The sequence below is a fragment of the Panulirus ornatus genome, chromosome 63 (genome assembly GCF_036320965.1).
Source record: "Panulirus ornatus isolate Po-2019 chromosome 63, ASM3632096v1, whole genome shotgun sequence".
NCBI lineage: Eukaryota > Metazoa > Arthropoda > Malacostraca > Decapoda > Palinuridae > Panulirus > Panulirus ornatus.
Window position 1 is genome coordinate 4,617,369 of NC_092286.1, and position 27,355 is coordinate 4,644,723.

General features: G+C 39.4%; 1 protein-coding gene across 14 annotated transcripts in view; it reads left to right on the forward strand.

The window, feature by feature from the left end:
- The window catches only part of LOC139745942 (protein lap4-like), a 556,451-nt gene that overhangs the window by 164,703 nt on the left and 364,393 nt on the right, over positions 1 to 27,355 (forward strand). For 12 of the 14 annotated variants that reach the window (XM_071656641.1, XM_071656649.1, XM_071656646.1 and 9 more), the window contains exon 11: positions 26,616 to 26,818. In XM_071656641.1, the coding sequence (XP_071512742.1) occupies positions 26,616 to 26,818 (203 nt within the window). The remainder of the gene's footprint in view (positions 1 to 26,615; positions 26,819 to 27,355) is intronic. The other 2 variants (XM_071656647.1, XM_071656648.1) reach the window with 1 other exon arrangement.

Genomic DNA, 27,355 nt, shown 5'->3' on the forward strand with positions numbered 1-27,355 from the left:
CCAGATATCTATAACACTTCACTTCCTCCAGTTTTTCTCCATTCAAACTCACCTCCCAATTGACTTGACCCTCAACCCTACTGTACCTAATAACCTTGCTCTTATTCACATTTACTCTTAACTTTCTTCTTCCACACACTTTACCAAACTCAGTCACCAGCTTCTGCAGTTTCTCACATGAATCAGCCACCAGCGCTGTATCATCAGCGAACAACAACTGACTCACTTCCCAAGCTCTCTCATCCCCAACAGACTTCATACTTGCCCCTCTTTCCAAAACTCTTGCATTTACCTCCCTAACAACCCCATCCATAAACAAATTAAACAACCATGGAGACATCACACACCCCTGCCGCAAACCTACATTTACTGAGAACCAATCACTTTCCTCTCTTCCTACATGTACACATGCCTTACATCCTGCCTTACATACTGTTAGAAGCAGTGAAAAGTTTTATATATATATATATATATATCTTTCTTTCTTTCAAACTATTCGCCATTTCCCGCATTAGCGAGGTAGCATTAAGAACAGAGGACTGGGCCTCTGAGGGAATACCCTCACCTGGCCCAATTCTCTGTTCCTTCTTTTGGAAAATTGAAAAAAAACCGAGAGGGGAGGATTTCCAGCCCCCCGCTCCCTTCCCTTTTAGTCGCCTTCTACGACACGCAGGGAATACGTGGGAAGTATTCTTAATATATATATATATTTATTTTTTTTTTTAATAATAAAATATATATATATATATATACATATATATATATATATATATGTATATATATATATATATATATATATATATATATATATATATATATATATATATATATATATATATATATATATATATATATATATATTATCCCTGGGGATAGGGGAGAAAGAATACTTCCCACGTATTCCCTGCGTGTCGTAGAAGGCGACTAAAAGGGAAGGGAGCGGGGGGGCTGGAAATCCTCCCCTCTCGTTTTTTTTTTAATTTTCCAAAAGAAGGAACAGAGAAGGGGGCCAGGTGAGGATATTCCCTCAAAGGCCCAGTCCTCAGTTCTTAACGCTACCTCGCTATCGCGGGAAATGGCGAATAGTATGAAAAAAAAAAAAGAAATATATATATTTTTTTTTTGCTTTGTCACTCTCCCGCATTTGCGTGGTAGCGCAAAGGAAACAGATGAAAGAAATGGCCCAACCCACCCCCATACAAATGTATATACATACGTCCACACACGCAAATATACATACCTACACAGCTTTCCATGGTTACCCCAGACCCTTAACATGCCCTGATTCAATCCACTGACAGCACGTCAACCCCAGTATACCACAGCGTGGTTGAGCGTGGTTGAGAGAGCAGAAGAGGGTGTTTTGAAATGGTTTGGGCACATGGAGAGAATGAGTGAGGAAAGATTGACCAAGAGGATATATGTGTCGGAGGTGGGGGGAACGAGGGGAAGTGGGAGACCAAATTGGAGGTGGAAAGATGGAGTGAAAAAGATTTTGAGTGATCGGGGCCTGAACATGCAGGAGGGTGAAAGGAGCGCAAGGAATAGAGTGAATTGGATCGATGTGGTATACCGGGGTTGACGTGCTGTCAGTGGATTGAATCAGGGCATGTGAAGCGTCTGGGGTAAACCATGGTAATGTGTAGGTATGTATATTTGTGTGTGTGGACGTATGTATATACATGTGTATGGGGGTGGGTTGGGCCATTTCTTTCATCTGTTTCCTTGCGCTACCTCGGAAACGCGGGAGACAGCGACAAAGCAAAAAAAAAATAATAATATATATATATATATATATATATATATAATATATATATATATTATATATATATAATATCCCTATAGGGAGAAAGAATACTTCCCACTGTATTCCTGATGTATAAAGCCTAAAAGGATAGGGGAGGGAGTGGAAATCTTCCCTTTCGTCTTTTTTTAATTCCAAAAAGGAAGAGGGGGGGTGGGATATCTCCGGCCCGTCTTTTCTTTAACTTTTCCAAACAGAAGAAAGGTGAATAGATATTCCAAAAAAAAGAAAAAAAAAATTATATATATATATAATAGAATAATGAATATATATATAATATAATAATAATAATATATAATAAATATATATTTTTTATATATATATATTTATTTTATCATACTAATTCCATATATAATATATTATTATTATATTTTTATTTTATTTTTTTATATACGTACACAACTGACCACGTTGCAGCTAGCCACCCCAACAGACAAACAAATGCCCCATCCAACCCCATACACCATCACTAACAACCCAACACGCAATAAACAAACTAAACAACCATGGTAACACCACGCTTGCAAACCTACTTCACAGAGCCAACGACCTTCTCCTTCCTCATACACATGCCTCATTCATATATTTTCACTGCTTCTAACACTTTCCTCCCCCCTATGTTCAATACCCGTCACAACAAACATCAACTTATCTATGCCTTTCCACCTCAATTTGGTCTCTCAATCCTTGCCCTCCTTCAATATCCCCTCAATCTTCTCCAAAGCAACACCTGTCCCCACACACCATTTAACCTAACTGATATCCCAATTGATATCATACATAGCATCAACCCTCTACTCAATCCCACCTTCTTTCCCCTTGACCCTCTTCCAAAAACTATCTTGTAACCTTCCCAACAACCCCATCCATAACACTTAAACAACCATGGGCAATCACGCATCTGCGCAAATCATCACAGAACCAATCACTTTTCCCCTACACGTAAAGCCACACTCCTCGATAAAAACTTTTCACTGCTTCTAACATACTGCCTCCCACACCAAAATCAATACCTTCCACAAGAGCATCTACAACCTTTTTCTATGAAATTCCCAGATCCATAATCCTAACATCAACCTTGCTTTTCTCTAATTGCTCACATACATTCTTCTAAGCAAACACCTTTCCAACATCCTCTCCACTTTGAAACCACCTGCCTACCCCAACTGATCTGCCATCGATCATCCAACCACTCAATCAAACCTCAAAATTACTTTTCCGAATCACTCACCACAACTTATTACCTCTCATTTGAGCCCACTCTATCCCAGTTTCCTTTTGCTGGCACTATGCTACGCATTCCAATCCTCCCTCCAGATCATATACTTCAATAACCTTAGAACCTCAACCAACTCATCATCCCCTTTTTTTAAACCACTTGCACCATCCAAACTCTGCCCTGCTGCTTTCTTTTTTCTCCAAACTCATTTACTTCCTCTTCTCTGTCAAAATCAGTTTCCTAACATCTCAATGCAGCAAACACCTCGACCAAAACCTCTAAAATGCCATCAATCACAAGGCATTAACAAGACTTCAAAATATCACGTCTATCTCTTCCAATCGCAGTATTTATGGAAAAACGAGAACCCAATTTTGCCCTTACTGAAGTGATCCCATTGCTCCCATCTGAACGACAGTTGAATTACCGCCGTCCAGGAAACTTTTTGATCTCCAAAATTATGATACTCTCTCACCCCAACTCTCATTTGCCCTTTTTTTCACCTCTTGCACCTTTCTCTTGACCTCCTGTCTCTTTCTTTTATACGTCTCCCACTCAATTGCATTTTTTCCTTGCAAAAATCGTGGCTGATTCATGTGAGAAACTGCAGAAGCTGGTGACTGAGTTTGGTAAAGTGTGTGAAGAAGAAAGTTAAGAGTAAATGTGAATAAGAGCAAGGTTATTAGGTACAGTAGGGTTGAGGGTCAAGTCAATTGGGAGGTGAGTTTGAATGGAGAAAAACTGGAGGAAGTGAAGTGTTTTAGATATCTGGGAGTGGATCTGGCAGCGGATGGAAACATGGAAGCGGAAGTGGATCATAGGGTGGGGGAGGGGGCGAAAATTCTGGGAGCCTTGAAGAATGTGTGGAAGTCGAGAACATTATCTCGGAAAGCAAAAATGGGTATGTTTGAAGGAATAGTGGTTCCAACAATGTTGTATGGTTGCGAGGCGTGTACTATGGATAGAGTTGTGCGCAGGAGGATGGATGTGCTGGAAATGAGATGTTTGAGGACAATGTTTGGTGTGAGGTGGTTTGATCGAGTAAGTAACGTAAGGGTAAGAGAGATGTGTGGAAATAAAAAGAGCGTGGTTGAGAGAGCAGAAGAGGGTGTTTTGAAGTGGTTTGGTCACATGGAGAGAATGAGTGAGGAAAGATTGACCAAGAGGATATACGTTTCGGAGGTGGAGGGAACGAGGAGAAGAGGGAGACCAAATTGGAGGTGGAAAGATGGAGTGAAAAAGATTTTGTGTGATCGGGGCCTGAACATGCAGGAGGGTGAAAGGAGGGCAAGGAATAGAGTGAATTGGATCGATGTGGTATACCGGGGTTGACGTGCTGTCAGTGGATTGAATCAAGGCATGTGAAGCGTCTGGGGTAAACCATGGAAAGCTGTGTAGGTATGTATATTTGCGTGTGTGGACGTGTGTATGTACATGTGTATGGGGGGGTTTGGGCCATTTCTTTCGTCTGTTTCCTTGCGCTACCTCGCAAACGCGGGAGACAGCGACGAGGTATAAAAAAAAATATATATATATATATATATATATATATATATATATATATATATATATATATATATATACATATTTTTTTTTTTTTTTTTTTTTTTTGCTTTGTCGCTGTCTCCTGCGTTTGCGAGGTAGCGCTGTATCATCAGCGAACAACAAATGACTCACTTCCCAAGCTCTCTCATCCCCAACAGACTTCATCCTTGCCCCTCTTTCCAAAACTCTTGCATTCACCTCCCTAACAACTCCATCCATAAACAAATTAAACAACCATGGAGACATCACACACCCCTGCCGCAAACCTACATTCACTGAGAATCAATCACTTTCCTCTCTTCCTACACGTACACATGCCTTACATCCTCGATAAAAACTTTTCACTGCTTCTAACAACTTGCCTCCCACACCATATATTCTTAATACCTTCCACAGAGCATCTCTATCAACTCTATCATATGCCTTCTCCAGATCCATAAATGCTACATACAAATCCATTTGCTTTTCTAAGTATTTCTCACATATAAATAAAGGGCAGACAGTATGAATTATGTATGTGTATATATGTATATGTCTGTGTGTGTGTATATATATGTATACGTTGAGATGTATAGGTATGTATATTTGCTATGTGTGGACGTGTATGTATATACATGTGTATGTGGGTGGGTTGGGCCATTCTTTCGTCTGTTTCCTTGCGCTACTTCGCAAACGCGAGAGACAGCGACAAAGCAAAATAAGTAGATAAATAAATATGTCTCCATGGTTGTTTAATTTGCTTATGGATGGGATTCTTAGGGAGGTGAATGCAAGAGTTTTGGAAAGAGTGGCAAGTATGCAGTCTGTTGTGGATGAGAGAGCTTGGGAAGTGAGTTAGTTGTTGTTTGCTGATGATACAGCGCTGGTGGCTGATTCATGTGAGAAACTGCAGAAGCTGGTGACTGAGTTTGGTAAAGTGTGTGAAAGAAGAAAGTTAAGAAGAGTAAATGTGAATAAGAGCAAGGTTATAAGGTACAGTTGGGTTGAGGGTCAAGTCAGTTGGGGGGGTAAGTTTGAATGGAGAAAAACTGGAGGAAGTGAAGTGTTTTAGATATCTGGGAGTTGATCTGGCAGTGGATGGAACCATGGAAGCGGAAGTGAATCATAGGGTGGGGGAGGGGGCGAAAATCCTGGGAGCCTTGAAGAATGTTTGGAAGTCGAGAACATTATCTCGGAAAGCAAAAATGGGTATGGTTGAAGGAATAGTGGTTTCGGGCATTATTACATGACAGCTAGAGACTGAGTGTGAACGAATGGGGCCTTTGTTGTCTTTTCCTAGCGCTACCTCACACACATGAGGGGAGAGGGGGATGTTATTCCATGTGTGGCGAGGTGGCGATGAGAATGAATAAAGGCAGACGGTATGAATTATGTTCATGTGTATATATGTATATGTCTGTGTGTGTATATATATGTGTACATTAAGATGTATAGGTATGTATATTTGTATGTGTGGACGTGTATGTATATACATGTGTATGGGGGAGGGTTGGGCCATTTCTTTCGTCTGTTTCCTTGCGCTACCTCGCAAACGCGGGAGACAGCGGCAAAGCAAAATAATAATAAAAAAAAATTATTTATATATGTATATATATATATATATATATATATATATATTTTTTTTTTTGCTTTGTCGCTGTCTCCTGCGTTTGTGAGGTAGCGCAAGGAAACAGACGAAAGAAATGGCCCAACCCACCCCCATACACATGTATATACATACGTCCAGACACGCAAATATACATACCTACACAGCTTTCCATGGTTTACCCCAGACGCTTCACATGCCTTGATTCAATCCACTGACAGCACGTCAACCCCGGTATACCACATCGCTCCAATTCACTCTGTTCCTTGCCCTCCTTTCACCCTCCTGCATGTTCAGGCCCCGATCACACAAAATCTTTTTCACTCCATCTTTCCACCTCCAATTTGGTCTCCCTCTTCTCCTCGTTCCCTCCACCTCCGACACATATATCCTCTTGGTCAATCTTTCCTCACTTATTCTCTCCATGTGCCCAAACCATTTCAAAACACCCTCTTCTGCTCTCTCAACCACGCTCTTTTTATTTCCACACATCTCTCTTACCCTTACGTTACTTACTCGATCAAACCACCTCACACCACACATTGTCCTCAAACATCTCATTTCCAGCACATCCATCCTCCTGTGCACAACTCTATCCATAGCCCACGCCTCGCAACCATACAACATTGTTGGAACCACTATTCCTTCAAACATACCCATTTTTGCTTTCCGAGATAATGTTCTCGACTTCCACACATTCTTCAAGGCTCCCAGAATTTTCGCCCCCTCCAACACCCTATGATCCACTTCCAATTCCATATATATATATTAAGTGCATATAAGTGGATGGGCCATTATTCGTCTGTTTCCTGGGTGAAGGCATGTACAGAGCATCAAATTGGGGAAGAGCATTGTGGTTTCAGAAGTGGTTGAGGATGTGTGGATCAGGTGTTTGCTTTGAAAAACATGTGTGAGAAATACTTGGAAATACAGGTGGACTTGTGTGTAGTGTTTTTGGATCTGGAGAAGGCATATGATAGAGTTGATGTAGATGCTTTATGGAAGGTCGTAAGAGTAATGGTGTGGGAGGTAAGCTGCTATAAGCAGTAAAAAGTTTTTGTCAAGGATGTAAGGCTTGTATATGAATAGGAAGAGAGGAGAGTGATTGGTTTCCAGTGAAGGTTGGTGTGTGCCAGGGGTGTGTGATGTCCCCATGGTTCTTTAATTTGTTTATGGATGGGGTGGTTTGGGAGGTAAATGCATGGGTCTTGGAGAGACGGGCAAGTAAGGAGTTGGTTGGGGATGAGAGGGCCTGGGAAGTGAGTCAGTTGTTGTTCGCTAATTATGCAGCACTGGTAGCTGATTCGAGAGAGAAATTGTGGAAGTTGGTGACTGAGTTTGGAAAAGTGTGTGAAAGGAGAAAGTTGAGAGTAAATATGAATAGGAGTAAGGTTATTAGGTTCATTAGGGTTGAGGGACAAGTTGATTGGGTTGTAAGTATGAATCGAGATAAACTGGAGAAAGTGAAGTGTTTTAGATATCTGGGAGTGGATTTAGTAGCGATTGGAATCATGGAAGCGGAGGTGAGTCACAGGATAGGGGAGGGGTTGAATTTTCTGGTAGCAGTGGAGAATGTGTGGAAGGAAAGAATGTTATCTCAGACAGCAAAGATGGGCATGTTTTGAAGGAACGGTAGTTCCAACAATTTTACATGGTTGCGAAGTAAGGGCTATTAAGGAGGATGGATGTATTGTGAATGAAATATTTGAGGACAATATGTAGTGTGAGGTGGTTTGATCAGGTTAGTAATTAGAGGGTAAGAGATATGTGGAAATAGAATGAGTATGGTTGAGAGAGCTGGAGAGGGTGTGTTGAAATGGTTTGGATGTATGAAGAGAATGAGTGAGGAAAGGTAAACAAAGAGGATATATGTGTCAGAGGTGGAGGGAACAAGAAGTGGGAGACCAAATTGGAGGTGGAAGGATGGAGTGAAAAAGATTTTGAGCGATTGGAGCCTGAACATTCGGGAGGGTGAGAGGTGTATAAGGAATAGAGTGAATTGGAATGTTGTGCTGTATCGGCATTGATGTGTTGTCAATTGTCTTTAGTTATTAGTTTTAGCAGTATAGGGAGACAGGTTGTTTGGGATGTGAGTTTGAATGGAGAAAACTTGGAGGAAGTGAACCATTTTAGATACCTGGGATTGGACATTGCAGTGAATAGAACTTTAGAAGTGGAGGTGAGTCGTACGTCAGGGTAGGGTAGGGGGTGAAGGTTCTGTTAGCATTGAGGAATGTTTGGAGAGGTCATTGCATAGGTAGTCTACTTTTCACACCAATCCCTTTAATTTTACTGTCATATACTCTCCTTGTAAACTAATTGTCTTGCATTCTTTCCTCATGACCAAACCACCTTAAAGTAGTGTTTGACCCACTACCACTCCACAATTAATTCCCGTTGCATTCCTTGCCATGCCAAATCTCTCCTATAGTTTTGTATGATGTGAGACAAAGGCTAGTGATGAGAACCTGTGGAAGAGGTTGAACGTGTTGGTAATAAAATGTTTGAGGACAATATATAGTGTAAGAAGAGTTGATCAAGTAAGTGATGATAGGGTAAGTAAGAACAAAAGTATGGCAGAGAGAGCTGAAGAGGGCATGCTGAAATGGTTTGGATTTATGGAAGGCAAAAGGGCTTTTGTATGGTATCACTAAAGAATCCTCCCTTAACCTTTACCTTATTTGCTTAGATTTATCTTTATTGAATTCCATCAGGTTCACTTCCGCCCATTTGTAAATTGTCTTTCTTTTTGCATCCCCTGTCTGATCAGTCTCTTAATCTGGTGTTATCAGCAAAGCTCCTTACTGTGCTTTACTTTGCTGTCAGTGTCTGATTCATTCATTCATTATTACAAAGATTTTGAAGGCTAACACTGTTCTATGTAGTATCCCAAGTAGGACATTATCCTCTTCAGACATAGTTCCATTTGCTACCATTTTAAAGTTTTATGTCAGAAATGCTAGTTCATCTTCCTATATTACCTTTAATGTTTTGTTTAGCTACATTCTTCAGTAAAATCCTGTGGTTTACATTTTAAAGTACTTTTTCCAGTCAAGAAAAACAATATCAATTCATTTTCCATGGATCAAATTTTCATGTATTTCATTGTAATTAGATAATAATAGGATTTGCATACTTTTTCCTGGCAAAAATCCATGTTTAGTAGCTGTTCTTGAATAGATAGTTTATTATATGTCATCTTACACTCTTTCATGAAATTTTGTTGCATGTCAAGTCAATATGACTGGCCTGTATTGTTTAGGTATTAGCTTAGGTCCTCCTTTGTGTATTGGTGTTACATATGCCAATTTGTGAATCTGCAGTTTTGCTGTCATCCAGACTTTGCCTTGGTAATAATATCACTGGTATTGCTCTCGCTGTCTTTGTCTTTTTGATGAATATGGCTGTGATTCTTTATGGTCCTAGAGCTGAATTTTCTCAAGTTCATTAATTGATGTAATCATCTTCCTATATTTCAGTATTTATGAGTGATTTCCATATTATTGGCTCAGTAGTTCTTCCTACGTCTCTGTACATTTTGATGTGAATACAAATTTATATTGTTCAAACAACAAGCTGCTTATTTTCATATGTATCCCCTATCTTAGATGGCCAAATCTTTGTTTTCTTGTATGTTGAATGTGTTCATATATGTGAAAAGTAACTTTGAATTGACCAAGAGGATATATGTGTTGGAGGTGGAGGGAACGAGGAGAAGTGGGAGACGAAATTGGAGGTGGAAAGATGGAGTGAAAAAGATTTTGTGTGATCGGGGCCTGAACATGCAGGAGGGCGAAAGGAGGGCAAGGAATAGAGTGAATTGGATCGATGTGGTATACCGGGGTTGACGTGCTGTCAGTGGATTGAATCAGGGCATGTGAAGCGTCTGGGATAAACCATGGAAAGTTGTGTGGGGCCTGGATGTGGAAAGGGAGCTGTGGTTTCGGGCATTATTGCGTGACAGCTGGAGACTGAGTGTGAACGGATGGGGCCTTTGTTGTCTTTTCCTAGTGCTACCTCGGACACATGAGGGGGGAGGGGGATGGTATTCCATGTGTGGCGAGGTGGCGATGGGAATGAATAGGGGCAGACAGTGTGAATTGTGTGCATGGGTATATATGTATGTGTCTGTGTGTGTATATATATGTGTACATTGATATGTATAGGTATGTATATTTGCGTGTGTGGGCGTGTGTGTGTGTGTACATTGTGTATGGGGGTGGGTTGGGCCATTTTCTTTCGTCTGTTTCCTTGCGCTACCTCGCAAATGCGGGAGACAGCGACAAAGCAAAATAAAATAATGAAAAATAACTTTGAATTTCTCTCTGTATTATGTATAACTTTTTTCTCCAGTTACCCTTTGTTTTTTTCTATGGGATTTCAGCATTTCTACATCTGATTCTCATTTTCTTGATTCTTTTGTTGGTATCCTCTTCTCTTTCCACACCTTTTTCTACTTATCCAGTCTTATATCCCCAGGTATATTTCATTTTGTGCCTTTTCTTTGATATCTGCTTATTTATTATATGGCTTAATCTCACACATTACTCTTTTTTGTGGGTTATTATTTCATAGGCTTCATTCCATTTAATGCTAATAATTTTCTCAGTGCTCTTTTTCCAGTTTGATTTCTTGCGGTGGAAATTCATATCATTCAGCTCATTGTCTGTTCTTGAGAGAGAAAAAGAGAGTATGGGTGCAGAATAGGGAATGGGTGCTTTGTAAATGGTTCATTACTGCCCTATTTAATGCAGCTTTGTGGTACCAGGCAGTTATTATGCATATGCTAGTATACCGGTTAATTATAACTTTTTTGTCTTATGTTAATTATAACTTTTTTGTCTTATGTTATTTTTCAATTTTTTTGCATGATAAGTGAAACTTAGAAATGTGTTATTTTTCATCTGTTTTAATGAAAGGCATCATGAATCCCTTCCAGTGGGCAGTCAGACAACTGTATAGAATGATTAGTACCTCCCAAAAACTTGGAATCTAGAAATTATGAATGGTGTACTTAAATTTTATTGATAACATGATATACCAATTCTTGGTAGAATTATGAATAATGCCATCTGCTATAGTACTCAGCTTCATCTTTAGAGAAGAATGTGTTGAACTGCTAGATTTGTCTTTCAAGTTAGATGGGCATCACATCTGGAAAAGCACTCTCTTGTTGAAATAGTGATGTCATTGTGTCACACTGCAGTAGTCTTTTGGGTTACCAATATTGATGTTATTAGTGTTAAAGAGAAAAGGAAATTACTGTTCACCTTTGTGTCAGAATGCAGCACAAAAGACTTTAGAATTCTTTTGTATCTCAGACTTCTAAAGAAAAGCAAGGCTCTCAAGTAGTATGATTTCATGAATGTTCGAGAGTCAGGCTTCACAATTTTCATTGGTGTTTTACAAGAGTTCATCCTTTTTTAAGCTTTCTAATATCCAGAAACATCAGAACAGGATTTTCAGCACTAGTTTAGTCCTTTTATATGATGTTAGAACAGTGAAGCGTAACTTGAAGCTGTAGGGTCTGACATAACCTATACTAAGGCCATGAATACTATGTACATATAAGATGTGAATTAGCTTGTGACTGATGGTGAATACCTCCCTTGCTCTCCTCTAAAAGAAAAGGACATCAAGTGATTATTGAAGGCAGCTGGCCTCACAGTCTTCTTTTTCATAGCTCCAGACTTTCCAGAAGAAATTTATATACAATTTTGAAGTACCCTACCAATGAATATGCACAGGGATATTGGATGTAAATATGCAAATGTCTGACATAGAAGTAAATATAACTTTGTTTTTATTTATTTACTATGTTCTAAGAAAGATGCTTGGGGTCTATCCTTACAATTTTGGAGAAACATACGACTGCTTTGCTTTGATAGGCATGGAAATAGTCTAACTTAGTACATTCTGTGTTTATAAATGGTTTGCTCATTTGTTGGGGCAAAGATTCTTTGTCTTATGACAGACATGAAAGGTGATTTGACTGTGTGTGAGAATTATTTCTGTGTTTATGTATATCTGTTTAGCCTGAATTGTTTGAGATTTGGAAGATGGAAAATTAGGGGCAATGAAGTTGGTGTGGATATGTAGTGTGAATAAGACTATTGAAACTTCACTTTCAAGTATTGGCATTTTACTGGATGTGGCTTTGCAGTCAGTTTTTGGGCGATTAGGCTCTTTATAGGCTCTTTATCTAGTTTTCTTTATTGGGCTTTTGCTTGATTGGTTGGTCAGGAATCTTGTCTGACAGGTCTGCAAGATTGAAATCTCTCTTGCTTTCATATGTTTACATACAGAAAGGAGTTTTGCAATCAATATTACTTTTTTATGTAGATTATCAGATACTGGAGTGCATGTCACAGAATTGCTCTTCTCTGCATGCCAGTAACACTAATATCTTTTAATTCTTAACTGTCTGTGTCCCAACTTTCTTATGTGCCTGAATATGCGAGTTGTCATTGTTGTTGTCACTCATACCCTTTTGATCATTTAGATGAATTTAGTAAATTTTCTTCTGATTCTTGAGTCATAGAACGGTTGAATTAAGCCTTGACTAATGATTAGTTGATTTTTGAATGAAGAAGTGAAGGATTTCACAGATGTACATAATAATTTTTGTGTATTTGAAAGTTACAGTCTAAATTTAGTGCCAGTTTGATTAATTGAGAGTACTTAAGCAAGCACTTCTTTTGTTTTGAATAAGAAATGGTCCTTGTTTTACTTAGTTTTTGGGTTAATACAATTTGTTTTACTTTTGAAAAGTACATTAATGAATTTAAGTAAGGGTTTACTCAAGATCTTGTCATTACTTGTAGAAGTGCTTGTACCTCTGTTTTCTTATATGTTTTTGCAGCCAGTGTTGTGTACAGCCTGCCACCAGCTGTCTGTATATTTTGTCTGTATATGTCTGTTGTATAAGGTAATTTGGTGTGAGTGGAAGATTGTGGTGGATGAATGGGTCTGTATAATAATTTCAGAGAAAGATGGTGCTAATCTGCCACTTTGTATCAGCTTGCATTGTTAAGGCATTTGCAGTTGATAGTAAAGGTGTGCTTAGATCAGCACTGTTAGTGGTTGACCAGTTTCACTGGTCTTGAAATACTGAAAGATACTTTGGACCTTGCCCAGTTTACCAATTGTATCTGCACCTGTTATCTGTTTCTAGACTTGACCCATTTGTTCAGCTGATCTTTAGTGGTTGATTTCTAAAGATAGCTATTTTTGAGCTGTGGGTAGTTATTTGAAAAGGCTTACTCTTGTCTCATTTCTTTGCTAAAGAGAAAGTGAACCTTATATAAGTGTATATTGATGCTGAAGACTGCTTTTACTCCATAGTTTGTTGTATACTTTATCTACACAGATAATATATGCAGTCTCTGCTTATCAGTTTTTCATGTGACCCCTTATCATGTCTTCCCATCAAAACTTTCTTTGATATGGATCAGTGTATATAGCATTCTTGAGTATGTGGAATCACATTTGCATAACTGCATCGTCGTAGATTTTATCGTTGAAAGTCTTTAACATTGTTCTTAAATGTAGTTTTTCATTACTTCTTTGCCTATCAGTAGTATCATAGCACAAGATGAAAAATGTTTTACCTCAAATTATTATATTTAGTTACAGATTCAGCGTTAGCATCTTTCTTAACATGAAAGGTAATTGCATTTTTCTATGGGTACAGTGGTTCTGTAAGGCCATTTTTTATTGCCCCTCTCTTTTCAAATACAGTCTGCTAGAAAATCCACAAAAAAGAAGTAAGCTGAAAAACACTGAACTAGAATATTGGTGCATCAGCATATAATCCAGTAGGGAAGAATTTGAGTTACTGTTCAGGTTAACAGTTGGGGTTGGTAGACCCATTTAGAATTCACCTGCTCTGCATGAGGCATTTATTAGCAGGAATTTGATAATATACCTTGCCAGCATAGTTTGCTTTTTTGTCATGAAACACAATTCTTACTTTGGGCATTAGAACTAGCATGTTGCTGACTTTAAACAATTAATATGGAAGCTGAAGTGAGTCACTGGGTGGGGGAGGGAGTAAAGGTTCTGGGAGCGATGAAGAATGTGTGGAAGGAGAGAACATTACTTCGAAGCGCAAAGTTAGATATTTTTAAAGGAACCATAGTTCCAACAATGTTATGTTTGTGAGGCATGGGCTATAGATAGAGTTGTACAGAGGAGGGTGGATGTGTTGGAAATGAAATGTTTGAGGAAAATATGTGGTATAAGGTGGTTTGATCGAGTATGTAATGTAAGGGTGAGAGAGATGTGTGGAAATTAAAAGAGTGTGGTTGAGAGAGCAAAAGAGGGTGTGTTGAAATGGTTTGGACACATGGAGAGAATGAGGGAGGGAAGATTGACAAAGAGGGTATATGTGTCAGAGGTGGAGGGAAGAAGGAGAAGTGAGAGACCAAACTGAAGGCGGAAGGATGGAGTGTAAATGATTTTGAGCGATTGGGGCCTGAACATACAGGAGGGTGAACAGCGTGCAAGGAATAGAGTGCATTCGAATGATGTGGTATACCAGGTCGACGTGCTATCACTGGATTAAACCAGGGCATGTGAAGTGTCTGGAGTAAACCATGGAAAGTTCTGTGGGGCCTGGATGTGGAAAGGGAGCTGTGGTTTCAGTGCATTATACATGACAACTACAGACTGAGTGTGAATGAATTTGGCCTTTGTTGTCTTTTCCTAGCGCTACCTCGCGCACATGCGGGGAGAGGGGGTGGTTATTTCATGTGTAGCGAGGTGGCGATAGAAATGAATAAAGGCAGACAGTATGAATTATATACATGTGTATATATATGTATATGTCTGTGTGTGTATATATATGTGTACGTTGAGATGTATAGTTATGTATATTTGCGTGTGTGGACGTGTATGTGGGTGGGTTGTGCCATTCTTTCGTCTGTTTCCTTGTGCTACCTCACTAATGCAGGAGACAGCGACAAAGTAAAATAAACAAATAAATGATAAATATGTATTATTTTTAATTTATATTTACTATACTTTGTCGCTGTCTCCTGTGTTAGTGAGGTAGTGCAAGGAAACAGATGAAAGAATGGCCCAACCCACCCACATACACATGTATATACATGCACGTCCACACATGCAAATATACATACCTATACATCTCAATGTATACATATATATACACACACAGACATATACATGTATGCACACGTACATAATTCATACTGTCTGCCTTTATTCATTCCTGTCGCCACCCCGCCACACATGAAATGACAACCCCCTCCTCCTGCATCTGTGCGAGATTTTTTTTTTTTTTTTTTATACTTTGTCGCTGTCTCCCGCGTTTGCGAGGTAGCGCAAGGAAACAGACGAAAGAAATGGCCCAACCCGCCCCATACACATGTATATACATACGTCCACACACACAAATATACATACCTATACAGCTTTCCATGGTTTACCCCCAGACGCTTCACATGCCTTGATTCAATCCACTGACAGCACGTCAACCCCGGTATACCACATCGCTCCAATTCACTCTATTCCTTGCCCTCCTTTCACCCTCCTGCATGTTCAGGCCCCGATCACACAAAATCTTTTTCACTCCATCTTTCCACCTCCAATTTGGTCTCCCTCTTCTCCTCGTTCCCTCCACCTCCGACACATATATCCTCTTGGTCAATTTTTCCTCACTCATTCTCTCCATGTGCCCAAACCACTTCAAAACACCCTCTTCTGCTCTCTCAACCACGCTCTTTTTATTTCCACACATCTCTCTTACCCTTACGTTACTCACTCGATCAAACCACCTCACACCACACATTGCCCTCAAACATCTCATTTCCAGCACATCCATCCTCCTGCGCACAACTCTATCCGTAGCCCACGCCTCGCAACCATACAACATTGTTGGAACCACTATTCCTTCAAACATACCCATTTTTGCTTTCCGAGATAATGTTCTCGACTTCCACACATTCTTCAAGGCCCCCAGAATTTTCGCCCCCTCCCCCACCCTATGATCCACTTCCGCTTCCATGGTTCCATCCGCTGCCAGATCCTCTCCCAGATATCTAAAACACTTCACTTCCTCCAGTTTCTCCATTCAAACTCACCTCCCAATTGACTTGACCCTCAACCCTACTGTACCTAATAACCTTGCTCTTATTCACATTTACTCTTAACTTCCTTCTTCCACACACTTTACCAAACTCAGTCACCAGCTTCTGCAGTTTCTCACATGAATCAGCCACCAGCGCTGTATCATCAGCGAACAACAACTGACTCACTTCCCAAGCTCTCTCATCCCCAACAGACTTCATACTTGCCCCTCTTTCCAAAACTCTTGCATTTACCTCCCTAACAACCCCATCAACAAACAAATTAAACAACCATGGAGACATCACACACCCCTGCCGCAAACCTACATTCACTGAGAACCAATCACTTTCCTCTCTTCCTACACGTACACATGCCTTACATCCTCGATAAAAACTTTTCACTGCTTCTAACAACTTTCCTCCCACACCATATATTCTTAATACCTTCCACAGAGCATCTCTATCAACTCTATCATATGCCTTCTCCAGATCCATAAATGCTACATACAAATCCATTTGCGAGATAGTGCTAGGAAAAGACAACAAAGGCCACATTCATTCACTCTCAGTCTCTAGCTGTCATGTATAATGCACCGAAACCACAGCTCCCTTTTCACATCCAGGCCCCACAAAACTTTCCATGGTTTACCCCAGACGCTTCACATGCCCTGGTTCAATCCATTGACAGCACGTTGACCCTGGTATACCACATCATTCCAATTCACTCTATTCCTTGCACGCCTTTCACCCTCCTGCATGTTCAGGCCCCGATCACTCAAAATCTTTTTCACTCCATCTACCCACCTACAATTTGGTCTCCCACTTCTCCTCGTTCCCTCCACCTCTGACACATATATCCTTTTGGTCAATCTTTCCTCACTCATTCTCTCTATGTAACCAAACAATTTCAAAACACCCTCTTCTGCTCTCTCAACCACACTCTTTTTATTACTACACATCTCTCTCACCCTTTCATTACTTACTCGATCAAACCACCTCACACCACATATTGTCCTCAAACATCTCATTTCCAGCACATCCACCCTCCTCCGCACAACTCTATGTAAAGCCCACGCCTCGCAACCGTATAACATTGGTGGAACCACTAATCCTTCAAACATATCCATTTTTGCTTTCCAAGATAATGTTCTCGACTTCCACACATTTTTCAATGCTCCCAGAACTCTCACCCCCTCCCCCACTCAATGATTCACTTCTGCTTCCATGGTTCCATCTGCTGCCAAATCCACTCCCAGTTATCTAAAACACTTCACTTCCTCCAGTTTTTCTCCACTTAAACTTACCTCCCAGTTGACTTGTCCCTGAACCCTACTGTACCTAATAACCTTGGTCTTATTCACATTTACTCTCAGCTTTCTTCTTTCACATGCTTTACCAAACTCAGTCACCAGCTTCTGCAGTTACTCACATGAATCAGCCACCAGCGCTGTATCATCAGCGAACAACAACTGACTCACTTCCCAAGCTCTCTCATCCCCAACAGACTGCATACTTGCCCCTCTTTCCAAAACTCTTGCATTCACCTCCCTAACAACCTCATCCATGAACAAATTAAACAACCATGGGGATATCACGCACCCCTGCTGCAAACCAACATTCACTGAGAACCAATCACTTTCCTCTGTTCCTACACGTACACATGCCTTACATCCTCGATAAAAATTTTCACTGCTTCTAACAACTTACCTCCTACACCATATACTCTTAATACCTTCCACAGAGCATCTCTATCAACTCTATCATATGCCTTCTCCAGATCCATAAATGCTACATACAAATCCATTTGCTTTACTAAGTATTTCTCACATACATTCTTCAAAGCAAACACCTGATCCACACATCCTCTACCACTTCTGAAACCACACTGCTCTTCCTCAGTCTGATGCTCTGTACATGCCTTCACCCTCTCAATCAGTATCCTCCCATATAATTTCCCAGGAATACTCAACAAAGTTATGCCTCTGAAGTTTGAACACTCACATTTATCCCGTTTCTTTGTGCAATGGCACTATGCGTGCATTCCACCGATCCTCATGCACTTCACCATGATCCATACGTATATTGAATATCCTTACCAACCAATCAACAACACAGTCATCTCCTTTTTTGATAAATTCCCCTGCAATACCATCCAAACCTGCCACCTTGCCAGCTTTCATATTTTGCAAAGCTTTCACCACCTCTTCTCTGTTTACCAAACTATTCTCCCTAACCCTCTCACTTTGCACACCACCCCAACCAAAACACCCTATATCTGCCATTCTGTCATCAGACACATTCAACAAACCTTCAAAATACTCACTCCATCTCCTTCTCACTTCATCACTACTTGTTACTACCCCACAGACCTTTCTATGGTTTATCTCAGACATTTCACATGCCCTGATTCAGTCCATTTGACAGCATGTCGACCCCGGTATACCACATTGTTCCAATTCACTCTATTCCTTGCACACCTTTCACCCTTCTATATGTTCAGGTCCCGATTGCTCACCGTCTTTTTAATTCATTCTTCCACCTCCAATTTGGTCTCCTGCATCTTGTTCCCTCCACATCTGACACATATATACTCTTTGTCAACCTTTCCTCACTCATTCACTCCATATTTTCCAAACCATTTCAACACACCCTATAGATAGATATAGGTAGTAGGGTTGTGTGGAGGAGGGTGGATGTGTTGGAAATGAAATGTTTGAGGGCAGTGTGTTGTGTGAGGTGGTTTTGATTAAGGAAGTAATGAAAGGATAAGAAAGAGGGGTGGTATATAAAGAGTATGGTTGGATGAGCTGAAGAGCATGTGCTGAAATGGTTTGGACTTATGAAGAGAATGAATAAGGAAAGGTTGACATCGAGGATAAATATGTCAGAAATGGAGGGAACAAGGAGAATGGGGAGACTAAATTGAAGATGGAATGTTGTAGTGAAAAAGATTCAGAGCGATCTTTGCCTGAACATGCAGGAGGGTGAAAGGTGAGCATGTTATAGATTGAATCGGAGTGATATGGTGTGGCAATTCAAAAAGTGTGGTTGAGTAAGCTGAAGAGGGTGTGCTGAAATGGTTTGGATATATGGAGGGAATAATTGAAGAAAGCTTTATGAAAGGATATGTGTGTCTGAAGTGGAGGAAGCAAGGAGAAAAGGTAGACCAAACTGGAGATGGAGGGATGGAGTGTTAAAAATTTTCAGCAACACAGGCCTGAACATGCAGGAGGTTGAAAGGTTTGCCTGGGATGGAGTGAACTGGAATGATGTGGTATACAGGGTAAACTTGCTGTCAGTGGACTGAACCAGAGCATGTGAAGCATCTGAAGCATCTGGGTTAAACCATGGTAAGGTCTGTTGGGCTTGGTTGTGGATAGAGAGCTGTGGTTTTGGTACATTACTCATGTACTTGTTTCATAGGCGAATACTGGCAGTTACAATATTATGTTGTCTAGTATGGATCCAGTGCCTTCCATATTGATCTTTCTTTATCCTGAAATGATCATAGTACACATCAATATGGTTACTTGGTCTTTCATAACCCCACAAGAGGTTTTCTGCCTCAAGGTTGGATGTGGTTTGGTCAGCGCGAACTGTACCTTTAGTTAGACCAAGTATGGTGTTGAGACCTCTTAGTAAGTTCTTGACTTATTCATACACAAAAATAAATTACATACTTTTAGTACAATATGAACTTTCACAATATGCCAAGAGCAGCTTTCATTGTTTATGCTCACCTGACCAAACAGAAAGCATTGTACACACACATACAATCACATCCACTTGGCACCGATTGCTCTCCTCTGTTAAAACTGTCCAAATTTTGCTGTGCCTACATGGTGCACACATTTTTGCTGACTCACTAATTCTAATATTATATTGACTATTTTTTACCCATCATGTCTAAAAGATGACCTGCATGTTTTAGTGCTGTTAGTGCATCTAAACTGCCTAGGAAAAGCCTCTCCTTATGTAAAATTACAGTTATTGAAGCAATTAGAAGCTGGTGAGGATCAGGTTGATATTGGTGATGCTTTCAGTTTAAGAATGTAGACTTGATAAAAGTTTCTGCTGTGATGAACATGAATTTAACAGCAATTAAGATGGTTCATTCAAGGAGTAGTTTGTTAGAAAAAGTGGAAGTTAGATTAAGCAGAGCTAGGCTAACTGGCGGGTGTGGTGGTGGTAGGTTGACCGTGAGCTGTTATGAGAAGCGCTTTACAACACACCTGGTGCATGTTACCACACCTTCCTGCTTTCTCACTCCATATTTTAGAATGCTATTTGATGCATTGTTGAAGGGATAGTGTTGCTTGTTTATACTTATTTTGAATTTTGTTAGTAGACATTAACTGTTCAGTAGCATCTGGCAGTGCTGTGGCCATAGTTAGCAGAGAAATTGATAGACCAATCACCACCTCACTTCTTACCACAATCTCCCTCACCACTACCCACATCATCACTACTTCTATTATCACCATCTAAATCATAATTTCATTGATGCAGAAAATGGATTAGGTCATCCACAGAGGAACCGTACGATATCCATTGTCCTCTGTCTCTCTCCAATCCACCACATCTTACCGACACTTTTCCTTATTCACTCATTCTACTACAATCATCACTATTCATCAAGCGACTGTCATTCATGATAACAATATTGTACATTTGTTTTTTGTTATTCATTCATTGATAAAGTTATGCTAATGCCATGATATGTAAATATTGATACCGTAATCCCCCTATACAATACTGTAAACATTTCATAGGTGAAAAATGTCATAAGTAATGCACCTGTATATATGCAGTGGAATAATGATCCCATAGAGAGCTGTTTTGCTTAATTCTCAATTTTTCAGGAAATTATCCTGAATGATAATCGAGATGATGGTATACATATGTATATTACTTATGAAAGCTAGGGAATGGATGTGAGTGAATGCAGCCTTTGTTCGTCAGTTCCTAGTGCTACCTTTCTGACATGGGAAACAGCAATCAGGTATGAAAAAGATTTTTTTTCCATACATGCTGCCATTTCCCACATCAGTGAGGTTGCATCAAGAACAGATGACAGAACCTTAGAGGGAAAAGTCTTCCTTTGTTTCCTTGCTTTGTTCCTTGTTTTGGAAAGTAATAGAGGAAGAGAGGATTACGAGCCATCCATTCCTGCTGTTCTTAGTCATCTTGTACAAGCAAGGAATATGTGGGCAGTATTGTTTCTCCCATATCCTCAGGGACTGATAAAGAGGATATATGTGTCAGAAGTGTAGGGAACAAGGAGAAGTGGGAGAACAAATTGGAAGTGGAAGGATGGAATGAAAAAGATTTTGAATGATCGGGGCCTGAACATACAGGAGGGTGAGAGGTCTTCAGGGAGTAGAGTGAATTGGAACGATGTGGTATACGTGGGTTGACTTGCTGTCAGTGGAGTGAACCAGGGCATGTGAAACGTCTGGGGTAAACCATGGAAAGGTCTGTGGGGCCTGGATGTGGATAGGGAGCTGTGGTATCGTTGCATTACATGTGACATTTGCCATTTCCTGTATTAACAAGGTAGCGCTAAGAACAGAGGACTGAGCCTAAGAGGGAAAATTCTCTCTTGGCCCTCTTCTCTGTTTCTTCTTTCCTTCATACTTGATCATCTTTTCCCACATTAGTGAGGTAGCACCAGGAGCAGAAAAAGAAAGGCCACACCTTCTCACGTTCATTCTTGAGCTGTAAAGCTTTGAAAACACATCTGTGCCCCATAGACCTTTACATGGTTTACCTTGGACGTTTCACATGCCCTGGTTCAGTCCATTGATTCCCATCTGTACAACCTCTTGACAAGGAAGATACAGAGTTGTTAAGCCTTCAATGATACCATGAAACACGGAAACTATATGAGACAAAAGGAAAGGAAATAGAGTGAAAGAGTAGACTTTTAAAGCCCTATAGAGTCTGAGAAGAAAGTTCGATAAGTTATAGGTATTGGGATGGCCACAGCAAAAGATTCTTTACTCATCCCTGTCGTTACACGTCTCCCTTGCATACTCCATTCCATGCATCCTTTCCCCATTTCTCTCCCTGCAGTATTCTTCCACTCTGTTGTCCCATGTCACAGGTGGTCTTCCTCACACACCAACCCTTTTGATCATGCTATTATGCACTCTCCTTGTAAACCCATCATCTTGCATTCTTTCCACATGTCCATAGTATTATGTTTCACCCTCTATTCCACTCCACAATTCATTCCCTTTGCATTCCCTGTTATGTTAAATCTCTTATATACCCCCTCATTACTGTCTTCATTCTATCTAGTCATACCACATGCTTCTCTCAAATAGATAAGTTCCACAATCCAGATTTTTGACCTCTAAGACTCATCCCATGTCCATGTTTTGGCTGCATAGTTCAGGGACAGGAGGACTATGCTTTCCCTTAATCTTTTTTTCACTTTCATACTTTTACACCTCTACCCATCATTATTCTCTCAAGGAACCCAATGACTCTTCTACCCTGTAATGCTCTCTCCCTTATCTCTCCTTCTATAAAAACAAACTTGCCCAAGGTAGCTCCCAAATAGTTAAATTATGTCACCTCCTCTGTTCTTTCTCCCTCCATATCTATAACTCGGTTAAGTAAACTTTCTTCCCTCACTCAAGGGCTTTGAAAAATCTATTCTTTCGTGGTGTTTCCTTTCCTTTTGTCTTGTATATTTTCTTTATATTCCATGGTATTCTTGAAGATTTAACAACTCTGTATCTTCCCTGCTGAAAGGCTTTCAGGTTTAACACATTTTATTTTATACTTTTATTAGTTGACATGTAGATAATCACATACCTTTCTCCTCTTCATTCTAGGCTATATAGTTGCAGTTCCTTCAGTCTATCTTGGTAGTCCAAGGGTTGTATCCCCTTGATTTTGCTTGTGAAGTGCCTTTGAATTCTCTCTATGTTAATTTAAATTATTTTGTTTTTGCCCGTACAGCACAGCAGTATTCAATTTTGCTTTTTATATGTACTGTACATGAACTATATTCCTTACAAGGTTTCTAACTCTTTTGAAGAAAGTTTTCTGAATCGAATCACTCATCACTTGATGGAACTGTCTTTTCAATATGCTCTTTTAAATTGAATTTCTCATTTATGATGACACCCAAGTCTTTTACATTTGGCCAAATTTTTATCAGTTTAACTGTTGGGCTCAGAGAGAGAGAGAGAGAGAGAGAGGGAGAGAGGGAGGGAGGGAGGGAGAGAGAGAGAGAGAATGTTTGGTGGCAGAGAACAAAAGTATCTGGAACAAGCAGGGTATGTAGCGAGTGCTGCATTCATGCCATACTTCATGGCTTAATCTTGTTGGAGGCATTTACAGATAAGCACTCTCCTTTTACAATTACATTACTTGTATTTGCGAAGGGGAAAAGAATGTGGACACATGAATATCAAACATGTTTTGGATGACTACTTTTGATGTGTTGCAGGACACACTAAAGTCATACGGTTGATATGCTGTCAGTATTGGATGTCATTTTCACTAGCCTTGCTAGCAGCCTTCGAATAGAAAATGTCTTTTGTAGTAAGTCATATGACAAAGATTTTGTGTAATGGATGTGTTTAAGATTAGTTGGGAAGTTACCAAATAACTGAGAGAGGAACCCAATCCCCAAGAGGAGTTGCAACAAAGATAGTTTTACAAATTCCACTAGTTTATTCAAGAACATAACTATAGTAATTCTGCCATCAGAGAATGGGACTGTTTTACTAGAGGCTTTATGAAGACTAGATTGAGAGTCATTAGATGAGTGCTGTATATAAGAAACAAAGAAAGAGGGCTAGAGAAAAACAGATTTGGTTTAACAGAAAATAACAAATATCAAGGAAGTTAGAGTTGTACGTACTATTAAGAAAATACATAAAATTTACTGAAGCCAGGCAACATTTTGAAAGGCATAGGATATAGGAGGGGAGTACTGTAGAGTAAAAAAAGGAAGAGCAGAGAAGTGAAATAGAAATGTGTGGGATAAGATGCATGATTAACCAAACTGTTTCATTGATTTATCAGGTGCACAGTGCTGGTCAAGGAACAAGAAGGTTGACAGTAGGTCTCAGTGAAGGAAATGTTTGCGAAGCTCCAAAGTGTGATCACAGTGTTGTGTGCATTACTGACATTTCTAATTAGATGGGATTGGGAAGAGACCATGGAAAGCATAAAGTTCATCCCTGTCAATATGAAGCATATAAAAATGTGAGAGTGAAAAGAGGCCTCATTATGGCTTTTATCTTACAGTAGACAAATTTCAAGCAAATACATTTCTCAAAGAGGCTAGGGGATTAAGGCACAACTTAGTTTATCTTCATATCACTACATTAATCCCTTAACACCCACACAGTTATTTTTTCTCTTCCCTGAATATTGGAGGTTTCTGTACTCACACAGATATTGCTTTTAGCCTTACAGAATGAGCAATAACCAGCACAATTGTAAACTTAGCCGCTGCTGCCATAGATAACATTGAAAATATTTGATTACCCTTTAAGTATATGGATACAGAGGTATTTAGAAAGCTGTTTGTATCGTACTTGAGGCCAAAACTATAAAAGTAATCATGGGTTTGATCACCACCCCTAATGAAGTGCAAAGAGCTGATAGAGAAGATCCAGTAAAGGGCAACAAAGGTGGTACCAGAATTAAGAGAGCTGAGTTATAGAGAAAGGGTTGAAGCCTTAAACTTCCAACCTTAAAGGAGACAAGAGTGATGATCGATGTATTGAGAACTTAAACCAGATTTATGATGTAGACCAGGGTTGCTCACTTGGCAGAGTGTGGCTTTCTTTGGTGTGGACCCCTGCCTTTCTCCTATATGTACAGTAACTTGCTCATAAAAAAGAAAAAACATTAGGTTGATTTTTTTACAGTATTTGTAAATGATATTATGTTATGAAATTATCTCTTGTATTAAATTATGTAAAATGATTTTTTCAATTATAATACAGCCCATATCAGCCAGAAATACATCATAACGAATACTCTTATTGATTTTTCATCATGTTATTTAAAGTGAAGCTTTTCATCCGGCCCTTTGCCACTTTAGAAATTTGTGTGACTGGACCTTCGTCGATAGTAAATGAGGACCCCAGATGTAGACAGTGAGCTCTTTGAAAGTTGTAGGATTGAAATGACCAGAGGACATAACATGAAAAGCAGAAACTATTTAAGTATATATATAGTATAAGAGTGGTGGATGAATGGAGGTCTCACAAGTGTGAAACAAACTCCCTGCACAGTACACATAAATGATTAGTGTTGCTTTCATATGTATCTTGATAATTATTTCTTCCACCCCACATAATGATGTATCCTTGAAACTGTAGTGGGAAATCTCAGTGCAAAGATCTCTGTATGTGGATGTTGAAATTGCAGTAGAAATCTGTATATTTTATTGTTAAAGGATTAATAGAACTTTTTTCACATCAGACTTCCCCTTGAGTACATGGGTAAGAAAATGGTAAACAAAAATTACAGCAATTATCAAAGTATGCATCACTAGTTTGGTCACTTTATTTGAAAAAATGTTTTGATTAAAAAGAAAAGTTTAGTGGGGAACAACAGTGTTAAGATTATATCAGAAATATGGTGTAGTCGTCATAGATTTGCTCATTTAGGAAGGGAGAAGGAAGAGGTAGACATGATTACACTCTTTTTGCTTTAAAGGATAAGGGAAGCTGTACAAGATTAAATAGAAAACCTTTGCTAGTCTATATTTTATATTGAGATTTGAGAAATATTAAGACTGTTCCATTTACTTATTGGTGGACATAGTTCAGAATTTGAATTAATTTTTTGGAGTGGAAGTCTGTGAATGAAATATATATAGATTTTCCACTTTTCATTTGTTTGTTTCAAATGTTGCCCTGCTTAGGTAGGAGAAGCATATGGGTATTAACAAATCTGCAAAACTTGTTCAAAGATTTTATTTTCATTTCTATTTTTTAAACAGATTTTATCATATTTCTGTCTTTCACTTTTCAACACTCTCCATTACTCTTGTCCAAGCCAAAGGCCTCTTGTCAAGTATTGGACATGATTTTTGGTTTCATTGTTTATCCATGGTAGTGATAGTGATATCTATTTCTAAGAGGGTATGATTAATGTTTCCTATCTTAACATTTCGATGATTTAGATCTGCAAATGAGAATGTAGTGCTTGTCTGTGGATAGTGTTATAAGGTGCCTGCCAATTAGTTGTCAGCCTCTGATGTTTACCTGTGGTCTGCCAGTCAGTTCTTTATTTGTGGTCTGTCACCCAAGTGTCTGTCTGAATGTTGCCAGTCAGCCAGGTTTGAGTTTGTCTGTGGTCAGTGAAGTCAGTGTGAGTCGTCCCTCGTTATAGAGTACACCTGTGGTATGGCTGGTAGCGAGGGCAGGCTGTACCGCACTGGCGACCTGAGCACCGATAATTTGACCGCCATCGGCCCTACAGCAAACGAATGGGCTCATGAGGATGATGACTGGGACCCTAATGATCAGCATGAGGAATCTCGAGTCTCAGTTGTCAAGTTCCGTGATGATGATGAAACAGAGGATGGAAAGGAGGTGAGTTTGCCTTTAGTTATTTTCAATGAAAGCTTATCAAAATGGAATTCAATTTGTTAGATGACTTACATCATTATATATGTACGTTAATGTTGTAGACTTAGCAATATATTTTCACGGGTTCATTAATAGCTTTTGTTGGGATCAGTATTTCATCATGATTGTATTTTGTGTGTTACATCTAAGAAATATGACAAATGCTTCATGTGGTAATGAATATTCTAGTTATGTTATGGTGAACCATATACTATTAAGATATCCTTAGTTAATGAACACTTCATCCTCCTCACTTTTTTGTGGTGCTCATGGATTGAATTGATGTTCAACTATAGTAGAATTAACCCCACTAAAAATGATTAATGACCATCTCATGGAGATGGATTGAAATATACTGCTTACAATAAATGTCTTTCATATTTATTTCTGTGTTGTGTTTGATGAGTCTTTATAAGTGATTTTTCAATTCCGGAAGATTTTTCAATTCCGGAAGATTCCATATAACACGTATAATGTTTTCGATATCATCTTACCCATGAG